Below are 15,073 nucleotides of genomic sequence, written 5' to 3' on the forward strand. Positions count from 1 at the left end.
TTTCATTTAATTAATAATTTCAAACAACTTGATTGACAATTTCAGTCAATTCAAAGTGTTAAAAAATGCGAAATCTTTATTTACCCATGCCCCTATCCTGAACCTTAACAAATACCCTGTTGAATAAGAAGAAATGTATTTTCAGTCGTCCCTTTAAATGTCTGCATCTTCTAAACGTTGGTGTGGAATTTCAAAAATAATTGTTCCTTAACTTTTTGAATTGTCAACCAAATAAGGCCTAAATGCGGGGGCATACATAGTTTGCTGGTCGTGAAAATATCCTGGTGAATGTTTATGAATTTTGAAAGGGAAAATGCTTATTGCTCCGGTTGGATTAGGCTTTCAGTGTTATTTTCGATGGCCGTAGGCCGAGGCCTAGCCACTAGTCAGATAGAGCCTTACTGAGACTGACTTTCAACATAACAACAATTCGTGCTAATGATGATAATACAAAGCAGGCCTTTTAATTAACACAATAAACATCAAACGTGGTGTGCACTTCATACATTTTATTTACATTGATCGGACAAACTCGTGTACAAAATGTCATATGAAACCCACTTTAAATAGCCTAAGAAATGTAAAATAATACAGTCCCCATAACTCCATGCTCGTAAAAAGTCTATCTACAGGTTACAAATTTTGTCATTTAAAAATAATACAAACACACAAACTGGTTGACTAACCCTTGACAATATTCCATCCATTGTCCATGTAAATAATTATATAAATCTAATGATATGTGCTTAAGTTAAAATTCCCAAATGTAGAATAGTGTCTGGCTTGAGGGATTCACCTTTTTGTACACCCTCAAATCAAGAAAATACATGGCAATTTCAACTTGCATATTAAAATAGAGAAGTCGGGGCCTATAGGCTAAACAGGTTGGTCAAAGTGTTGTTGCTTTATGAATGTGGCTGTGATTTTGGTGATTTGCAATAAAGTCACCGTCTGCAATGAATCCAAACTCGGAAACCTCGGGAGCCCAATGGGCGCACGTTTTGGTTTTTGCCCTAGCACTACATAACGGATTCAAGTAATCAACTAATCATCAAGCTTTGATTATTTGGATCATCTGTGTAGTACTAGGGCAAAAATCTAAACGTACACCCCTTGGGGTCCCCAGGACCGAGTTTGGTAAACGCTGCTCTACCATGTCCAATACGTTAGTTCCATATAATACACCAACAATGTGTGTCTCACACAAGGCCTGTGATTTGTGATCTTATAAAAGACATGGGGTGGGTGAACTGGGAGACGGGATAATTCACAGTACTCGAGAAGGGTGGCGACACCTGTGCCAGGTTTGCGCTCAGTGTCCCAGATGCTGCGTTCTCGTGGTACAGAATAGGGACCCTGACAATCCTTTGAGCCGAATACGAGATGCTCGTGGCCTCAATGTCGGCAGCTAGCTGTCTCTTCCACTTGTTCCTGCGGTTCTGGAACCAAATCTTGACCTGCGTCTCGGTGAGCTGTAGAGAGGCGGCTAACGCCGCCCGCTCAGTGCTGCTCAGGTAGCGTTTCATGTCGAAGGTGGACTCCAGCTGGAAAACCTGACTCCGGCTGAACACGGTGCGGGTCTTCTTCTTGCAAGCTGCTTTCGTATCAGGTGTTTCACTGTCTTCCCGGGCGAAGCAGGAAGACCCTGTTTCGTCATCCTTGTCGTCTGTCAGACTTCCCTCTGCCCTCTCGTCCGGTTGGTCGTTGTCTTCCACCGGCTCCGGTAGAGCGGGAGAATCTCGGTTGCTGGTTTTTAGAGAGTCTCCGGCATCATCGGAGTTGCTGGAGTGGCACTGCGGACCTGAAATGAACGAGGAGCGTCATGAGCTACATTTTACGCACCGGCCAATAGGGATCAATAAGTGCATGTATCTCGCAATCATGATATCAACCCTAATGGCAGCACTGATAAGTGATTGCAGTTTTCGACGGTAGTCGATTTTTAAAGTGCTGCGGGCAGGCCATCCTATCGCCTAGCAAAACATAGAATAATGAGCTCTTAGCTTGTAATTAAACACGTAATGAAACACAGCCTTGCAATTGTATGATAAGCATAATTATGGTGTATGAGGTTAATTTCCAATCAGTGTTACGTTTGAAATGTATCGAAGTGGCGTGCCATACCCCGTTTAAAGAGGAACCGAATGGAGAAGTTTTACGCAGGGGGTAAGAGCGAATACACTAGTGCGGTTATGGTTTGTTGCAGGATATATGGGCTATGCATGCCACATGCAATGCAGTGTTGTCCATTTTTACTGGCATGGCATGCATTGTGTATTGTCATTGGAAAGAAGAATATAAGCTAATAGGCTATTACGCACATAAACCTCAAAGCATTGTCGATAGCAGCTCTTTCACGTTGTTTTTGTCTGAGGAAATGCGTAGCCTATCCTCAAACGCTCCTTATCGTGAGAGCGGATCTGCCTAAGAAGAATGTAGGATATTAGCTAGTAAACAAGCTACCCAACCTACAGTTGTGTATGGCTACCCGTTATGTCGCTTCCATACATAGACTACATAGATAGACATTTGGGACAATTAACAAAAGTGACACTAAGACCTACTCTGTAAATCACTGCAAGCTTTGTTTGGTGATGTCCCACACCAGTGGCGTTGGGCGTTTAATCCAAAGTAAGACACTTCACGCTCCACTTGGTTGCAGCGGCTCTCAATGACAGCGACTTGGTTGTAAGAGAGTCCAGTTTCCTTACAATCCCCCACATCGTCGGTCGTAGACAGCCTGTCTGTAGTCCCGGTAGTAGACCGAAGTAAATTCTCAATGGAAAATGATGAGCTTCTTGACGTTGGACCATGATGTTGAGACTCCGGTGCCTTAACAAGCATATTTTGTCGTCTTCAAAGCGCCTAGTCGCCGATAAATAAATTACTTACAAAATATTTACGTGCTGTTTAGACATTCTTGGGTGTCTCTTTTGCTTTGTCTTAGTTTTACCTAATCTTTCTCTCGAAGTCCGTCGAGCTATCCATGAGAGTTCGGGATAGAGCGCGAGAATGTGAGAGAATCCGTAGATATACTACTGTAAATTACATGGCGCGAGATCCACGCGCAGCAAAAAATTGCCTCTTGCGATTGGACAGTGGAGGCAGCGAGCAAGATTACTCCAGAAAAATAAGAGAATTACTCGCTTTGAGCCCCCTACTATACACTGTGTGATAGTCTGCAGTGAGGGGTTGGACGGGACCCCGTCTCTCAGATGCTTTATTTAGGTCAATTAGGGAACAAATCAAAGCAGAGATACGGCTGTGTCCCCGGGCTGGGATGCATGGTAGAAGAGATGGCTTCTTGGAGAATGACACAGTACCTCCTATTGGTTACTTTTGTCTATGCACGCTCTACATTTATTATACCATTTATATTTGCATGCATGCATTCTTTCACGTGCAATGACTATTCCAATTGATAGGAGGATGGACACGTGGAATTCATAGAATATCAATAGACTATCAATTTCACAATCAATGCAGTTTAGCTAAACATGTAACCCTTCTCTAACGCGTATAGACAGTCCAGGGTATAGCATTTCGATTTAGCAGGAATTCATTTTTCAGTATTTGTCATTATTTATTTATTTGTTCATTTGGATACCCATTCGTTTTTTGCAGAAGCAGCAGCTACTCTTCCTGGGGTCCACAAAAACACAAACACTGACGTTGATAGGCAAAGACAGTCACACACATTTAAAATACAACGATATACAAACAATAGAACGACAAAAAAATGATGTGTGTGTTGGAGTGTGTCTGTGTGTTATGACCGATAATTGTCTTGTTAAGCAGCATATAGCTATTGATCTGGGCCTAGTTTACCTCTATATTTAAAAGGCTTATTACATTAATACTAAGTTTAGTCAACATGTTTGTTTTTTCTTTGGCCTACTTTTGAAAGTTACTTTAGTGCCCAAAAAGTGTCCCAAGATATCTAATTCAAATAATGATATCGCTGTTATGTATTGTATTGTTTAGCCAAACTACCCAATATTAAATACATTTTTATAACAGGGTAAATTGAAGTGGTTTCCAATATTGGCATTTTAATATAATAAACGAACAGATGTTGTGCAAAACAGCGTGTGAAATATTGTCTTATTGGGCCTGAAATTCAAATATAAGTTGTGCATTGTGTAGTGTATTGTATTGTGAAGTGTATTGTATTGTGTAGTGTATTAATTTCATATGTGTTCATTTTCATTGAATGGTTTCAGGCAAGCAATGCCATGCAGCTTAAGAGAGTTTTGTATATTAGGGTGATGATTATGACAATTACGCTGATGATGATTATTATTAGGCTTTTATTATTATTATTATTATTATTTTTATAATTACATTTTTTCATAAACTTAGCTATTTCATCTAACTTTTAATTTTATTTCCAATTGCACATTACGCTCTAAACCTGACCAGTAAAACGTCAAACAATCCCAAAACAGTTTACCGAGTGCCTTCAACCCAATTTCGTAAAACTAAGCCATCATTAATATTCAAAATGTTTATTGAATGTTATAGGTTTCAGTATTGAGCTTAAATAGGGTGAATTACTATTCCATTTTTGCTTTTAGAATCTTTATCGTGATAAATGTTGGGTTAAAATCACATTTACGTCGTAGAAAATTGGGCGTTACCCAAATAGACAGACATTTGTGGTGTTTATTTTGTATTTTGGACACCAGACCATGCACTAGGACTGGTGTGGTGTGTTAAAGTAATCACAGAAATATAAAATATGATTATTATTATAAATCCATGTATATTCAAGTTGATTAATAGCCCATAGGGTCAGTAATTTGAAGAGTCACTAAAATGGATATCAAGTGTTAATTGATTCATTGAAGAAAAAAAAACACTCAGATAACAAATCAGAAATCCCCAACACGATCATTTCTCTCATCAGTTACAATAGATAGACAAAATATGAATTTAAACTTCAATTTAAATGACTAGATTAAAAGTTTTCACAATATGTTATTTTAGATTGACTTCATATGGATGTCTCAGCAAAGTTTTTTGGTTGATTTTAGGATTGTTGCTCGACCACCAAGCTATGTCCACCTAATTCTGAAAACGTAATCTCTTTTATTTCCTGTGCTTTGTAGGATGAACCTATTTTAGTTTAATTGACTAATATGTCCATTTGTTTTTAATTGTGATATGAACTGTGATAACCCTTCAGACATCACAAATGTTTCATAATTATCTCATGATAAACATATGATGTGACTAATTGTGCATTTTACCCACTGATGAACATGTGACTCACCTCTATAGCAAGGCCCCTATGGCCTATGCCTATATCATATGTCAGGCTCTGCAGCTCTTTGCATGATGCCAAAGAGTCTTGTGTTGGTTATCCTGTAAAAGACTACGTAAGAATGTGTAACTAGGGCTGCATAGCCTTTCGCTTGCATCTATTAATTATGCAGCATGAAAATAACTAAACTATAACCTTATACGGTGTCTTCACCTTAAAGACACCCATTGAAAAACACTACTGAGAGAAAAACACAGGTGAAAAATACATTGGCTGTGGCACTAAAACCTAGCCAGGCATGCATGCACACGTTTTTACTTACAACAGTGATGTTCATTTGCAGTTTGTGTAATAAAAGATTGGATTTTACATGCATTAGGTTTGTGCACAAATTCTAATAATTGTGGATACATCTTGCCTCAATCTAGAAATATTGCTTTAGATTTCAGTTTACATATCCTTTAAATTGTGCAAGCCACAAAGTATAACAGTTGAACTCTGCTGCAGTGTGTACCGCATTGTACTTACATTGCATCTGTGACCCAAAATACAATATTATTTTAAAATACATTTGAAATCATGATGTTTTCAAACTATACAACGCACCCCCAAAAAATTTAACAATGAAACATCGCTTGATTATCATGAGTCACAGGCCGTGTCTAGACTTGACAGTTCATGCAGCTTTAGTATTCTGATCATACATTTCTGATCATGGAATTCTGAACGTGTCATGCATCTACACCTACATTTAAATGTGTCTACCGTGTCCCCAGTGTGTCCGGATTTACTTTCCCCGCGCTATATTCAAATGCCAGTATGCATTCTACATACGGTGGAATAGACCAAATATGATAATAACACAACGACAACTGATGGCAGTAGCTAACTACTGTAGCTAACTAGCAGGCTAACCTCTGTAGCTAGACAGCAATCTAGCAAGCGACGCTAAAGGGATTGCAAACGGGTTAGCATAACTAGCCAAACGCTAAATATTAGCTAGCTGGCTAGCATTTATGAGGCCAGCAAACAAATTCCTCACACGCTAGGAACGTATTTCCTCCAACGTTATAATGAAATGGTGCCTCGGTTCCAAAACACAAGTATTCTGCAGACTTGTCGGAGTGCTGATGACATTGCCCACTGCATGCACTTTCAGTAGCCTGATTGTCTCCAGTCTGAGTAGAAATCCGCACACAACCACCTCCTGAAGTGGTCAGCCAGATCTGAACACAGTCAGGCCACAAAGCAACTTTTGTGCATCTAGAACCGCCTTTTCAATGTGATCTTCGTATTCTGATAGCAGAAGTTGCATGAAAGTGTCAAGTGTAGACATGACCAGAGACATGTTGAATCCTTAGAAGAATACAAGAGGACAGGAACTCCAGCCTTCAGAGAGATTTGCTCTATTCAATCTGTATCGTTGAAGCGTTACAGATTGCGCAAAATACATTTAAAGATCATTTCGGATTGAGCTGACATACGCAGCGTTTACTGTGAATGCGGTCTCCGCTAACACAGGAACATTGCAATCATGCTGTGTCGCTGAACTTCAGCGATACAGATTGAATAGAGCCTTTACACTCGTTAATCCTTCTACACTCCTGGATATGACCATCGGATGATCAATCTCACTGATATGACTATGGCATAATATTATATATGACCCCTGGTACACAAAACAAACACAGGCACACAGGCCCACACACACAGGCACTCAGGCCCACATGCAGACACATACAAGTACACACACACACACACACACACACACACACACACACACACACACACACACACACACACACACACACACACACACACACACACACACACACACACACACACACACACACACACACACACACACTACAGTTTGAGAGTGAAGGGGGTCCTACATGGCAGTGTGTACAGACATATTCAATCTCTCCAAATTCCAGTCTGTTGTCCCCACTTGCTTCAAGATGTCAACAATGGATTCTGTACCCAAGAAAGCGAAGGCAACTGAAAAATGACTAACGCCGCGTAGCACTCGCTTCTGTCATCCTAAAGTGCTTTACAAGGCTACTTAAGGACCATATCACTTAACCGACACTCTAGACCCACTACAATGCGCATATCGCCCTAACAGATCCAGGGATGACACAATCGCCATTGCACTGCACACTGCCCTATCCCATATGGACAAGAGAAATACCTATGTGAGAATGTTTTTAAATGACTAAGCTCAGCCTACAACACCATAGTGCCCTCCAAGCTCATCGCCAAGCTCAGGGCTGGGTCTGAACCCCATGCCTGTGCTGATCCTCAACACGCTGATCCTCAACACGGGGGCCCCACAAGGGTGCGTGCTCAGCCCCTTTCTGTATACCCTGTTCACCCATTACTGTGTGGCCACACGCACTTCTCCAACTCAATTATCAAGTTTGCTGACGATACGACAGTGGTAGGCCTGATTAAAAACAATGATGAGACAACCTACAGGGAGGTGGGAGCTCAGGCGGATTGGTGCCAGGAAAATAACCTCTCCCTTAACGTCAACAAAGTGAAGGAGCTGATCGTTGACTACGGGAGACCACAGAGAGAGCATGCACCCATATCGACAGGGCCGCAGTGGAAAGGGGCAAAAGCTTAAAGTTCCTTGACGAGCATATCACTGACAACCTGAAATGGTCCCTTCACACAGACAGCGTGGTGAAGGCGCAACAGCGCCTCTTCAACCTCAAGAGGCTGAAGAAATTGCCTTGGCCCCAAACGGAGCCACGGCCTGTTCACCCCGCTACCATCTAGAAGGTGGAGACAGTACAGGTGTATCAAAGCTGGGACCGAGAGACTGAGAAACAGCTTCTATCGCCAGTCCATCAGACTGTTAAACAGTCACCACTAGCCGGCCTCCAACCAGTACCCTGCCATGAACTGAGACACTGTTCTAGATGGCTACCACCTGGTACTCTACCCTGCAACTTATAGACTGGTGCCCTATGTACACAGAGTCATTGAACACTGGTCACTTTAGTAATGTTTACATACTGTTTAACCGACTTGTATATACTGTATTATAGTCATGGCTCATCCTATATACACTACATGACCAAAAGTATGTGGACACCTGTTCGTCGAACATCTCATTCCAAAACCATGGGCATTAATATGGAGTTTGTCCCCTCTTTGCTGCTATAACAGCCTCCACTCTTCTGGGAAGGCTTTCCACTAGATGTTGGAACATTGATGGGGGACTTGCTTCCATTCAGCCACAAGAGCATTAGTGAAGTCGGGCACTGATGTTGGGCGATTAGGCCTGGCTCGAAGTCAGCGTTCTAATTCATTCCAAAGGTTTTCGATGGGGTTATGGTCAGGACTCTTTGCAGGCCAGTCAAATTCTTCCACACCAATCTCGACAAACCATTTCTGTATGGACCTCGCTTGTATGCTGTAGCGTTAAGATATCCCTTCACTGGAACTAAGGGGCCTAGCCCGAACCATGAATAACAGCCCCAGACCATTATTCCTCCTCCACCAAACTTTAAAGTTGATACTATGCATTGGGGCAGGGAGCGTTCTTCTGGTATCCGCCAAACCCAGATTTGTCTGTTGGACTGCCAGATGGTGAAGCAATTTTATTTGATTTACACACAAAATGAACTATTCCCGCGAAGTGAGATTTATTCAAATAATTTAGGCAAAATATCACTATGACGCAGAGACATTCTCCACCACTAATTAGTTTGAAGACCATGCAGTGCATACACCTGCTTCATGCTCTGATAAGAAGCTAATGGTATGTTTCTTGCTGTTGGTCGACTTGTAGATTTGCTATTTTCTTCCCAATTTGCACAAAATAGCAATACACCTGTGTAAATTCAAAAGTTTCCATAAAAGCGTATGAGCTCCAAAGAGAGCATTAAAAGACATTCATAAAGAAAGTTCTTCCTCATGGTCAAATATCATCTGACCTGAATCACTTCACAAAAACTACTTTGAAATGTACTTTTTCCAACAAAGCAAATCTCTGGTTATATCTAGAAAGTGTTTTGTAGGATTTCAGCTCAAACAATAATTCAGGGAGGAATGTTTTTATGCCAATTCGAGGCAATCTTGAAATGATCTCATTCCACTAAGCGAGCAACCTATGGAATTGGGCGTAGTCTTTCTTGCTTTATTTTCAAGAATGGTAGCCATGTTTGAAGTAACGTTATTCAAGGTGGCATCTCTGCTGTTTAAGCTCCAAATTCAATAATGAAAAACTCTCCTTCACACTTGCAACAGAACAATAATCGAACGGAAAAGTGCAAGAGAGGACACATTTTCTTTGCAAACCCTATTTACAGTAAATTCAAATATTGTACTGTCTTGCTTGTGAAACAAAACCAAAAGAACATTGTAAAAAAACACCCACAAATCTAGTTGCTTCAAATTCTTATTATTAAGTAACTGAATCCACAGTTTACTCAACTTTTCGGTCAACGTGTTAGCTGAATTTAATATTTTTTGTTGGACCTAACTTAGCTCGAACACGAGAAAACGTAGGCAAAAATTCAGTCAACTTCAAATGATGTGTTTGCCCAAGTTGTCTCATATGTTCATTCAACTAGAAATGATTATTTTTGGCATCTTACCTAAAAAAAAGGCTGTGGAACTAATTACAAACACACTGCTTTTAACACAAAATGTTTTCAACTTACATATTTGACACATATGTTTGCAATGTGCATGTTCATTTATACAGTAATTATTACTCAACATGTCCTCAACTAGGATTTGAACTCACAACCTCTTGGTTTATGGCATTCTGATCCTCCTGCTATGCCACTATGTCTGTGTCACTAATCAGTTGATCTGACTATTCTCTCATCATTGATTTGATGTACTTATTTAAGCAATTTTTGTTTTTTTCTGTTTAGTTGTCTAATGTTGGTTGGTCATATAACTCTGTTTTAATGTTACTCTTTAATCACTCACAACTATGATAAATAAAATAGTTTTTCTTGAGTGTACTTTTCACAGAGCTGAGATTTACTTTGACATGCAAAGTGTAGCAATACAGGTGATATCAGTTATTGACATAGACATGGTGGTGTAGCAGGAAGTTTGGAATGCTGTGAACCAAGAGGTTGTGAGTTAAAATCCCAGGTGAGGACATGTTGAATACTAATTACTGTATAAATGAACATGCACAATGTAATCATGTATGTCAGCGTGTGTCAAATATGTAAGTTGAAAACATTGTTGAATGAACATATGAAACAAGTTGAGCAAACACATCATTTTAAGTTGACTGAATTTTTGCCTACGTTTTCTCATGTTGTAGATAAATTTGACCAACTAATAATGTTAAAATCAGATAAAACTTTGACTGAAAAGTTGAGTAAACAAAAAAAAAGGCAGTGGAACTAGTTATTTAATAATATTTAGTTGAAACAACTTGATTTTTATTTACAGTGAATAGCAATTGACTCTTTTGTATCTTCTTCATTTCTGTGTGTGTGTAGGCCTACAGCATTTCATTACATTTAGTTTAATCAGCCACAGTTCCTCTGTCTTAGATCTATTTAGTCTATGTGCTCACTGACATTAATATTTACACTCACCCCCCCTCCCAGATACCGATTACTCAGTGTTAATCTTAATCTTATATAAATACTTGTCAAAATAATCCCCCACAAATGCATACACGCTAGAGAGATAGGTGTACCGTACTATAGAGGCTTAAGGCTAGATAAGACTACAGCAGCACACACTTACTTAAGCCCCCTATTTCAATTGGACTAGACAAGGGTTATCAATCCATAACTCATTTGCTGTATACACTGATGATTATTCTGATTCCCAGGTTTAGTCTTGAGATTACTCATCCATACACTGAACCCATTAATAGTCCCAAAAATTCAAATTCCTATATCATTAGTAACATGTACTGTATGTTTTGCGTATTCTTCTACCGTCTGCATTACGGATTCCAGAGGATGAGGATGACTGTATTAGAAGTCTGTCTGTCGCGGGAAGCCTCCTGTATCATTACCGGAGCAGCAGAGACGATAATAGGTCACTGTCAGAGGGCACTCTGCCGAGGTCAAGGCCATGGCCCAGAAAGCAGCAGTGTATATGAGGTTATGAAGGTCCAGACATCTAAGATGAATCTGCCTTTAGAGAGGCAGTCTTCCAGAACACCATTGCTTTTAGATATGTCATGTGTTTGTTGAACTTGCCTAATTTAGTACCTCTATTTGTACCTCTCTCTCTATCCCTCTCTCTGTCTCGCTCTTTCTCTGTCTCGCTCTACTGGTATATTTTTTTCCAAAATATTACAGTGGCTAATAGCTTAATTCCATGCCATTTTCATAACATTTTTTACACATACAGTGTGGTCCGAAATTATTAACACCCTTGGTAAAGGTGAGCCAAAATGATGGTATAAAATAAATACTTCAAATACTGAGCTATATTGCATGCAAAAAAATATATACTAATACAATTGCTCAGAGAAAGAAATTTTGTTTAACAAGTATTACTTTTTTTTCTCAAAAAGGTAGGGGTCAAAATTATTGACACCCTTGTTTTCAACACCTTACCTTGCAAGGATAACAGCACTGAGCCTAATTCTAAAATGTTTTATGAGTTGGAGAACACATTGAGAGGGATCTTAGACCATTCCTCCATACAGAAACCTTCCAGATCTTTGATATCCTTTGTCTGCACTTATGCCCTTTTCAATTCAAACAAGTTTTCAATGGGTTTTAAGTCCGGATACTTGATTTTGTGGCCAATAACTCATTTATTTGTGGATCTTGATGTTTGCTTGGGGTTATTGTCTTGCTGGAAGATCCACTTGTAGCCAAGTCTCAGCCTCCTAGCAGAGGCAACCAGGTTTTTGCCAAAAATATCCTTGTAAAAATTCATGATACCGTTGACATTATCAAGGGCCCCAGGACCAGTGGAAGCAAAATAGCTACATAACTTCAATGATCCACCACCATATTTTACAGTATGTATGGGGTTCTTTTCTGATCATGCATTCTCATTTAGACGCCAAGCCCAACACTGGTGTGCATGGCCACTGGTGTGCATGGTTCATGTCATCTGACCAAAGCACCTGGTCCAATCCAAGTGCTAATCCAGGCGTTTACATTGGATAACATTAAAATATAGCCATTTGGCCATGCATACCAGTGGTGGGTGATAATGATAATGCATGAGCAGAAAAGAACCCCATACCTACTGTAAAATATGGCATGACCTAAGATTGCCACCAATACAATGACATGCAGTCAGGGTAGGCAATGCTTACCCTGTGATAATCTAGTTTAAAAAAAAAACTGTTATGAAAAGCCAAATAGTAAAATTATATATATATATATATATATTTATTATTATTATTATTATTATGTTCTATATTTTTGTCTATAACCAGGTTTCCATCCAAACTTTATATGCGAGTAAAGGACATGTGGTATAACATTTTTTAATGACAGGCAACAACGCAAGTGCCAATTCCAGAGTGGGCATACGTTATATAATGCATTTTTTTTTTTGAGAGAGAAAACCATCAGTAGAGTTAGAAATGCGATGGAAACCCATATAACTTGTATTTTTTATTCGGTACACTACATCATCACGCACAGCCTTTTATCTGCAACAAATCAATTTGATGGAAACACATCTCTGGTGGGAAAATGCGCAGGTTTTGTTTTTATGCGGATTTTAGAATATTCGCAAGAAAATCTGTCGCCAATTGGACGGAGACCTAGCTAATGATTCTGGTGGTTTTTAAGCTCAAAATCTCAAAATGTGCTAAAATTGCATCGAAACCTCAGGAAAGGCACCAGGGTATTCATGCAGTTCTTTCCATTTATTCACAGCCATTAAAATCCTTGACACGCGCGGCCTTCCAAGACGTGACATGAAAGGCACCCACCCTGACACCCTCTCCCTCACTGCTAGCTGTCAGGTAGGCGAACAGTGTGTACTGGACTGTCTACTGAAAAGTAATTACCACTTTAAAAAAAAAACAGGTTTAATGTGTTTCCATTTCATTTTCAACTCTATCAATGGTTTTGTCATAGAAACTGTTGCGTAAATAGCATACTTGTCCAATCTGGTTTTGGCGCATGCTCTATAGACAACAGTTCACTGTCAAATGGGAAAGGGTAGTTTATATGATGAGATATGGATAAAAGCAAGATCATAAAAAATATATATTTATGTGGAAATTTGCATGAAGCTCATCACCGTGCACATAAACACCATAAATTATGAAGTTCTGAAATAAGTTTTGAAGTTCATCATAACTTTTCCAACTGCCTATTAACTCTGCATGCTTTTCCATGTTGTGGTGGTAGTAGGCTACAAGTAGGCTACGTGACTCAATATTTGTGCATAAAAGCATTTCCTCTGCAATTGTTGCATTATCTAGCGACAAACATTGTTAATTTGATATTTATTTATATATATGTGACTCGTTTCAGGAAAGTAGACGTATGTCACACATCACTACTTTACAGGAGAGCCATTTGAATGTAAACTTTTTTTTAAATCAAAATGTGTTTTTTGGAAGAAATGCCTTCTGGAACATGTGAACTTTCATATGCCTAAATTACAAACTTGTATGCCATCTGTAAATACGAATACAATTGTTAAATTACGAGCCGAGTTGGTTTAACCACAGAAAAAGGGAGCAACCTTCCCACTAGCCATGATTGGCTGAGATAATGAGTGGGCTGGACATGCCGAGAAATCAAGTTTTGAAATCAGTGGGATTAGAGTATGATAGCTAAGGAGATGAAGAAAACCCCTGTCTCTGGATTGCATCTTCAAACTAAGGGCAACAATGGCATCCATGACAAAGGGAGAAGCGTCCATCCACGTAAATAGGTAAGATAGTCTAGCTAGCTACATTTTCCGATATTACACGTTTCTAATTTTGTCAGAAAGTCGTTTTCATTTCAACTTAAAGTGTACTGTTAGCTAGCTAGCTAATGTTAGTGCTAGTTAACGTTATGTGTATGATCTGTGTAGTAATATTATTCTATCTCAGAGCCATTTGCTTTGCTAGTTATAGCCTAACGTTAGCTAGCTAACATTGAACCTTGTGGGTTAGCTACCTGCAGATTCATGCTAGGTAGTAACATCATGAGTTGGGATTATGGTTCATTGTTTAGCTAGCGAGCTACAGGTCTTAACAAAAGATTCCACTATGCAAGTAACCATTTCAATAGAATGTTCATGATGTCAATGCAACAACTGTTGACAGATGTAGCTGGTAAATTCGCTCTGGCTATCTACTCTGATTTCAGAGCACTCTCTTCTGAGTGTGCCAGAGTGCAGAATAACTGACGAATGTGCGAATGCTCAACACCTGTTCAATATGGCCGGTGTCAGTAAAAAGCATAACTAAATTGTTGCCAGCAGCACAGTTGCAGTCACCAACACTCTGGATAACATAAAAACAGCCTAACCAGCTCTGCTAGGGCAAGTAAAAGGGTCAGAGTGAGCTGTTCTCTCATTTGTGTCTGAAAGTAGCTAGAAACCTAGCCAACGTTAGCCAGTTAGCTTGGGTGCTTGACTGCTGTTGTTAGGACAGAACGCTCGGATCAACCCTACTCCTCAGCCAGAGTGTTCAGTGTGCGCTCTGAACGCTCCGAGAGTGAAACGCTCTGAATTTACGAAAGGACAATCTGTGGACAATCTGACAAAGCTCTGAGTTTACGGGTGGGCTATAGTTTAAGAGGGTGTGAATGATGTTGAATGGGAGTAGACAAAGAAGAGCTCTCCAGTGGGTGCACCAAAACATTTAAAGGCCATTTCTCAAAAGTG

At 39.7% G+C, this 15,073-nt stretch overlaps 1 protein-coding gene across 1 annotated transcript; it reads right to left on the reverse strand.

Moving 5' to 3' along the window:
- Nucleotides 1-494: 494 nt before the first annotated feature.
- On the reverse strand, nt 495-3,258 carry LOC106577567 (homeobox protein HMX1). Its single transcript, XM_014155713.2, has 2 exons — nt 2,565-3,258; nt 495-1,801 (listed from the first exon to the last, which is right to left on the reverse strand). The coding sequence occupies exons 1-2, from the start codon at nt 2,842-2,844 to the stop codon at nt 1,200-1,202; spliced, it is 882 nt and encodes a 293-aa protein (XP_014011188.1). The 5' UTR covers nt 2,845-3,258; the 3' UTR covers nt 495-1,199.
- Nucleotides 3,259-15,073: the final 11,815 nt, after the last annotated feature.

The sequence above is a fragment of the Salmo salar genome, chromosome ssa18 (assembly GCF_905237065.1).
Source record: "Salmo salar chromosome ssa18, Ssal_v3.1, whole genome shotgun sequence".
In the NCBI taxonomy this organism is placed as follows: domain Eukaryota; kingdom Metazoa; phylum Chordata; class Actinopteri; order Salmoniformes; family Salmonidae; genus Salmo; species Salmo salar.